General features: G+C 34.7%; 1 protein-coding gene across 1 annotated transcript; it reads left to right on the top strand.

Moving 5' to 3' along the window:
- Positions 1-756: 756 nt before the first annotated feature.
- Positions 757-6801, top strand: LOC110646317 (protein decapping 5). Its single transcript, XM_021799718.2, has 8 exons — positions 757-1115; positions 1637-1737; positions 3166-3237; positions 3318-4319; positions 5243-5308; positions 5874-6071; positions 6188-6298; positions 6393-6801. Exons 1-8 carry the CDS (start codon positions 950-952, stop codon positions 6561-6563), a joined length of 1887 nt encoding a protein of 628 aa, XP_021655410.2. The 5' UTR covers positions 757-949; the 3' UTR covers positions 6564-6801.
- Positions 6802-7879: the final 1078 nt, after the last annotated feature.

The raw sequence follows: 7879 nt of genomic DNA, 5'->3' as shown, positions 1-7879 counted from the left end.
TCAATTTAATTCAAGTTTGCCGTTACGTGCTTCCTTTTAACGGCTACTTCCACAACATCTAAAACCGCAGAGGATAGAATAATAGCACTCATCTTAAAAACTCTAATGGTCTTTTTTTTGTTTAGAGATGATAATCATGGATATTCAATTTGGTTAAATTATAATAAAATAAATTTGAGTATTATATAATTAAATTTAAGATAAATTTAAATTTAAAAAATAATATTTATAATGAATTTGAATAGAATTTAAATTTTACTTAGTTGAATTTATTTATATAAATATTTAATTAAATATAAAATATATATTTTTATAATAATATTATAATTTATTATATTTTTTATTTTATATAAAATAAAATTTAAATATTTTATAAAATTATTAAATTTTTAAAATATAAATTATTAATTAAAATATTTTTTTTATATAAAATATTAATTAAAATATATAATATTAAATAAATTTAAATTTTTTAGTGATAATAATAAAATTTAAGATAAATTTAAATAATTAAAAATAAATTTAAATTATTATAATATTAATTAAATTTAAATTTAAATAAAAATTTTTACGTTGGCATCGCAACTTTTATTTACTAGGCTCGCCAATACTTGGATCCAACTTCTCCTCAACTTCCACCAAAAAGACCACCAAGTCCAAACGTAGCCACGTGGCTCTCCTTCATTGGATACTCATCATTCCTCAGTAAAATTACCAAAAACCGCAAAAAAAAAAAAAAAATTGCAGAGCTATTATTAGATCTTTGCTTTTCCGCAAACGAGAACCTGTAATCGCAAAGATAACCTAAACCCTAATCCCCTCTCTCTCTGCACTTTGAGTTCAGTTTCTGGATTTTTTCTTCTGAATCTCTGTTTAATAGATAGAGATATATGCATGTCTGTGTATTTGTAGGTTAGGATTGGAGTAAAGAAAGAGAGATTTATCGACCATGGCTACGGAGAATAGTACCAATACGGCATCGACTTCGAGATCTAATTCGACCGCCGATTCCTACATAGGCAGCTTGATAAGCTTGACGTCCAAGAGTGAGATCAGATACGAGGGCGTTCTCTACAATATCAACACCGAAGAGTCCAGCATCGGATTGAAAAACGGTACCGGTTTTTGACCAAAATTTGGGGGTTTTTGTTATCTCCTTAAATTTCATTTGTTTTTTTCAAGGCTTGATGCTTATTTTTAATGTTCTAATGATTCTGTTGCCTGCGTTGACTGCACTAGCTTCTTGCATAGTGTTCTTTTAGTGAAGTTTTTTTGTGCAAGATAATTTAGGGTTAATTTTTGAAATGTGTCGTTTGGTGTTGGGTGCACAAATCCAATATGACATTTCTGTACGATTAGCATAATTCATTCACTTACATTCAATGTCCTGCTACAGTCAATTGCATTGGTGTTTCTGCAATTTTATACGCTTTTTACAAAGTAAGTGTTAATGTAAGATGTAATTTGTGTGATATGCTTTCTAAATAATATTTATTTTTAGGAACATGCTACTTCTTGTCAGGAAATGGTTTTTTTTTTTTTATAATTGTTTTGGCAGTGCATTCAATTATTGGTGTCTCCGGTTGCCTTGAGCTGATTAGTATGCGTTGTTATTTTGTTGTATGTATGCTGGCAGTGCGGTCATTTGGAACAGAAGGACGGAAAAAGGATGGTCCGCAAATCCCTCCCAGTGACAAAGTTTATGAATACATATTGTTCCGTGGAAGTGACATCAAGGTATCATTTACACAGATTGGCATCTCACCCATTCTGGAAGTTATCATCTGAAAAACAGCAATCAAGTTTTTAATTTGTGAGAGTTGCTGCTGTCAAAATTTTCTAACTGGCTTTAAAATGAAAGGGATATTATTTCGTGTGCCTGTGTGCGAAGAAGTGAGGAATGAAATATTTTTAATTATACTTTTCATTTAGTGAAATGCAAACATGATTTTTTATTTGCGATAACAGTTGAACTTAGTTGCTATTGCTTTTGTGTCTCCTTACTTTGGATTTCACTAGGTTGTGTACTGTAATGCAATTGTCCTGGTTACTCATGGTGATAGCTTTTCATGGTTTCATAAAGATTTTTGTATATTTCTTATGAGATCGACTTTCATTCTTGTTTGGTATGTATCAGTAGATAGGTTTGAGTAGAATGTTGAACTTGGCATCTTTAGCATTATAGCATTATTAAGAAAGTGATAGTGGATTGAGACGGGTGCTCAGGTCCTTGGAAACTAAATATTTTTTTGGAAGTACTTATTTATATTTCCAGGGAAATAAGTTAGCACATTTTTAATGCTTAACTTCGTGACCATAATTGTGGTTTGTGCAAGGTCCTTTCCAGAGAAAATATCTTTCTTTGGTAGTTAGAAGCTCATGAGTCATTACCAACTGAATTAAAGTTTGGAAACTTATCTGAAGTGTCTCTCAATTTATTACCTCCTTCTTTCCTCTTTTCTCTTTTTTCCTCTCTGCGGTGCATCAGTGAAAGACTCCATGGTTGATTTTCTCAACAAACCTGACAACATTGGATGTGAAATGGTGACCTTTCATTTAGTGAACTGAATGATCATAAGCTGATTTTTTTTTTTAACAGAAATGCAGATTTTGGATGGGCTTTGTCGTATAAAGATAGGCAGTTGGTGACTAATCTCCCTAGAAGCTGAATAAATGGAACTTTCTAATGACAAATTGTGAAATTTATGTATCAGCATGAGATTTTTCAATGTTCTACAAGCCTTGTTCTCCTCACAAATGTGGGAACCACATGTAGGTCTCCCGAGGATTACATCACTTTTTCAGTAGATAGGAACTCCAAGAGTTTGAATAATTTGTCATCTGAAAATTCAGAACTGAAAGTTTGTATCTTTTTAAAAATGTGATTGTCAAAACTTTTCTTTATCCAATCCCGTAGTGGTCCAGTGAGCTGTGACCTGTGAGGAGACATATACTACCTTTTTTATGTCTTTATGGGTTAATTAAAGGCAGATGATGTATAATCTCATGTTAGTGATCCTAAATTGACAACCTAGTTTAATTTTTTTAGCTTATCACTTTATTGCACAGTTTTTTTTTTTCCATGTTGCATAATTGGCCAACCTTTGAATTTCATTGTACTTAATCAACCAAACCCTGAATTTCCCTTTTTGTATCTTTTTGCAGGACTTACAGGTTAAGTCTTCTCCCCCTGTTCAGCCTATGCCACCTATAAACAATGATCCAGCTATTATACAGGTAATAGAAGGTAGAGTTCTAATTACCTTGTGCAAATTCAAGTTGACCTGTTAACCTCAAAGTCCTAATCTCTCATGCAGTCTCACTATCCTCGCCCAGTTTCTACACCTGCGAGCTTGCCTCCTGCTGTTACTGGGTCTTTGAGTGATATCGGATCCCACAATGCTCAAATGGGACTACCTGGGTCTAATTTCCAAGGTGGGCTACCTTTATATCAACCTGGAGGGAATCTAGGAACATGGGGTGCTTCACCTCCTCCCCCAAATGCAAATGGGAATGGGCTTGCTATGCCAATGTATTGGCAAGGTTACTATGGCCCTCCAAACGGGCTTCCTCATTTACACCAGCAATCTTTGCTTCGACCACCACCTGGGTTGTCAATGCCTTCTTCCATGCAGCCAATGCAGTATCCCAATTTTAATGCCCCTTTACCCACTGGAGCCTCAAACTTGCCGGTTTCAAACTTGCCAACTTCAAACTTACCGGTTTCAAACTTTCCAGCTTCCTTACCAGATATTCAGTCTCCTTTGCTTTCTGTTGGTAGTGGTACTAGTTCCCTTAATTTAGCATCCACTTCTTCAGCACCATCAACTTTGCCTTCAACTTTACCCCCAGTGCTCTCTGCTAGTTTAGCTTCAGAAACATTACAGAGTTTGCTTCCTAATAAGGCTCCAAGTTCTGCACTTCCTGCAGCCAATTTAAGTGCCAGCTTACCAGCGCTCTCTCCTTTGACTTCTTCAGGCCCAGAATTAAACACCATTGCACCACTGATCTCCAATAAGCCTAATGCAATTTCTGGTCCAACAATGCCATATCAAAGCACTGCACAATCTACATCTTCAGTTGTGACCTCTAATTCTCTTCGAACAGAAACACCAACACCTTCACTGATAACCCCAGGTCAGCTGTTGCAGTCTGGACCAACTACAATCCCTTCTTCACAACCTGTGCAAACAGGTCATAAAGACGTGGAGGTGGTTCAAGCATCAACAACATTATCAACAGAACCATCAGTGCCTGCTGTTACAGAAGCTCAGCCACCAATACTCCCATTACCTGTTCCAGCACGGGCAAGTTATAAGGTGTGCTTTCCAGACAAAAAAAGTTACATTGACATGTAGATATTAATCAACTGTTTGGTCTTCTCCATGTGCGTGTGAATTTGTGCCGACTTTGTAGGTTCAGCTGATTCATTATGTATGGTTTGGGAAGTATCTAATTACACTTGTCTTTTGGGGTAAAGTTAAAGATTTTTCATTTTTGAAGGCACTGGTTATTTTTGTGATAGATGAATGTCCTTATTCAGATATTTGATTAGCTGTAATGTTCGAAAGTGTTATTCTAACTTCTTTTTTGAACAAGTTTTTCAGAAAGTTTATGTGGAGAACTAAAGGGTAATTTTTTTGTTCATTGATCATAATTAATTCCTACACCTTCTCTTAGATTCATCATATGAATTATCTTATTGACTTTCTAGTTTATGTCCAGCTTTCAGTAAGCATGCTTGGTGGCATGTTCATATACTGTTAAAATTAATCATGAGTTATGCTCTCTCCTTTCTTAGTATTTCTTCAGTAGATATCTTCTTATCTGTTAGTATTTCTTTGTTCCACTCAAAGATAAAGTGCAGGTCTACCCCATGTTCCCAATGCAACAGTATGATAATTTGATTTTCCTGTTGGGATTATGGAATGTGATTTTGCTAACTCCCAAAAAATCCAATAATTTTATTTGGAAGAAATTGTTAGATGTGACCTGATCATTAAGCAACATTTGTGTGTTCAATCGATTCTTACTCTTTTTCCCCGTTCATAGAATGAGAGGAGGGAGGGTGGAAAATTCTAGGGATATGGTGTGTCAATTGGTGGTTCTGCTATTGTGTTTCCTTAGCGAGTATATGGCATAAGTTACTTGACTGCATGATCAGCATTTGACTTTTCCTTTGTCTATACAATTGTTTAACTGTATCTTTAAGGACTAACACATTTTCCTTCATTTTTTCTAGCCAAATGGAGCTCCTTTTCATTCTCGTCATGGTTATAGGGGGCGGGAAAGAGGAAGAGGAACTGGGGTAATGTTTTTCTTGCTTCTTTTTTTTTTTTCATAAAAATGCTATTACTTATGATTTTTAAATGGTATATGAACCTGAATGTCTCACGAGAAGATTTGAATTAATTTGTCGGTGGGTTTCATGAGTTTCTGTGTTCAGTGAATATTGGGAAGGGTTTTCACTTAATGAATATTACCCAATTAGTGGAGTATTCTTTGCTAATTTTGAAAAGATGATGCTAAGCTAACTTGTGACTAGTGCTGATAAATCGTGCATGTACTAGTTATCAACTCATTGTTTTGTTGCATTGTATTCTGGACACAACATATTTAGCTTTCATAGTTTGAAAAAATATCTGAGTGGGACTGATCGCATAGGGCATCTTATCATGCAGATTGTCTCTCAAATATAATTACTTATTAGAGCTATCCAGTTATTCCTAATGCTGTATGAGACTTACTGGATGGATGGTCCACATATTTAATTCATTTTCTCAAAAATTTTTCATATGTGCAATGATTTTGTTATTTGTAGTGTTCATTATTGGGGACTCTTACAAGATGGAATTTGGGAATTGGTTGTGCAGAGTTCACGTTCTGTGACAAAATTTACTGAGGATTTTGATTTTATGGCAATGAATGAGAAATTCAACAAGGATGAAGTATGGGGTCATCTTGGCAAGAGTAACAAATCTCATTCAAAGGACAGAGAAGATGGAAAAGGCAGTGATGAAGATGATTCTCAATATGAAGATGATGATGAATTGACTAAGATTGAAATTAAGGTGATGGTGCATTCTTTTTGCATTGCTTTTATGCTAAATAAATCTTTGTGAAAAGAAAATGTTCTATTTGCTTTTTCCTGCTTCATCGTGTTCTTATATTGATCTTGTTGAAGCAGCCCCTTTATAACAAAGATGACTTTTTTGATACTCTCTCCTGCAATGCACTTGATCAAGATTATCAGAATGGAAGGACTAAATTCTCCGAGCAACTGAAGATAGACACAGAGGTTTTACATATTTATATACATATATTTCCTAGTTTCTGACCTTTGAAAAATTTGTAGGATCTACTCATTGTGGATATTTGTTTAATCTTTGCAGACTTTTGGGGACTTTCAAAGATATCGGGGAGGTAGGGGTGGCCGTGGGCCTCCACGTGGTGGCCGTCCCTATGGGTCTTATCATGGACGGGGGTATGGCTATGGCTATGGCTATGGCTATGGCTATGGTGGGCGGGGCCGTGGACGGGCCATGCCCAATCGTGCATCGTAGGCAGTGCTTGGTATTTTGAGATGTTAGTGGGGTAAACTTAGAGCCCAATTGCCCATGTACCAACAAGCAATATGGAGCTATGCTTGCAGTGTGTTTTTCTGATTGTCTAGAGAATAAGGGGGAGGGATGTGCTACATGTTTTACATTTAGTACATCCGAATTCCCTTTCGTTTAGCAGTCCTAGTGGAGTTAAATGAAGAATTATATTTCAATTGAAGAATTACTTGTTTGCCATTCACATCTTTTGTAGCTTGCCTGTATTTGCCATCTCGATTGTGTAGAAGTCCTTCAATGAGCTAGTTGAATAATTTGTCATTCAGGTTTTTGGCAAAGGTCGGCATTTATCGAGGTAGAACCTAATACAAGCCAAGAAGTTTGATATTTCAAGGGCTGAAATGTGGTTGCGGGGCGATGAAAAAGCAACGGCCCATTTTGTTTTCCCATTGTTATATAGTTATGAGATTTGCACCGATACATTGAGCAAAGGTATAACAATTGGATGGTTCATTGCACAAATTTAAAGCACCTTGGTTCTAAAGCAACGGGAGCTGCAGTTGGCTTGGCGGTTGAACGTCTAACCAGTAAAATTTGCAGTTCAGCCCCTGAGTGCGGTATTTTCATTTCTAGTAGAAAATATAATAGGAAAAAAATTTACAGAGTTAGTTTATACTTAAAAATGTCAAAATAAATCTTGGAGAAGGAAAGCAATTGAAGTACACCCAAAGTTTCCTATTTACAGTATTGTACATGAAAAGAATGGAGATAAGATGGTTTAAGAAATCTTGAGTTCATGAGATCAATATTGAATTGTATTGTGAAATGAAATAGAAGAAAGAGTAAAAAATTGAATAACATATATATGTTGGGGGATGAGCCATCATCATTTTACAAATACAAGTCGGTTTTTGGTTTTTTTTTGGGTACAAAAGAATTTGTCAAAATCAATATTTTTATTTATTTGACTACAATTAAAATTTAAACTCAAAATATCGTTGAAATACACAAGAAGTAATAGCCACCTTAATTATCATGCATGGCTATTTTCAATTACCTTAATCAACCATCACTTTATGAATAAGAGACACATTTCTTATACTTTCAGTTTTTTTTAAATCTACATTTTTTTATTTATGAATTCTAATTAAAATTTAAACTCGTTATATTTTTAAAATTACTTTAATGCCACTGTATTAAAGTTGATTGATCGGTCAAATCACATTTTAATCTTTGTAATTTTGCAGATAAATAGAGTTTTTGAGTTTTTTTTGGAGAGTAATTATTATTTTATAGAAATGAGAAATTGGATTTTATTAAAA

Source organism: Hevea brasiliensis, chromosome 13 (assembly GCF_030052815.1).
Source record: "Hevea brasiliensis isolate MT/VB/25A 57/8 chromosome 13, ASM3005281v1, whole genome shotgun sequence".
Taxonomy (NCBI): domain Eukaryota; kingdom Viridiplantae; phylum Streptophyta; class Magnoliopsida; order Malpighiales; family Euphorbiaceae; genus Hevea; species Hevea brasiliensis.
The sequence above is the reverse complement of the archived record's forward strand: the minus strand, read 5'-3'. Positions and strand labels throughout refer to the sequence as shown.

What these genes read in the sequence shown, in the direction of transcription:
- LOC110646317 (XM_021799718.2), top strand. Translation starts at nt 950, where the DNA reads ATGGCTACGGAGAATAGTACCAATACGGCATCGACTTCGAGATCTAAT. An exon ending in ATGATCCAGCTATTATACAG is followed by an intron (nt 3,238 to 3,317) that starts GTAATAGAAGGT and finishes TCTCTCATGCAG; the next exon opens with TCTCACTATCCTCGCCCAGT. An exon ending in AACTGAAGATAGACACAGAG is followed by an intron (nt 6,299 to 6,392) that starts GTTTTACATATT and finishes TAATCTTTGCAG; the next exon opens with ACTTTTGGGGACTTTCAAAG.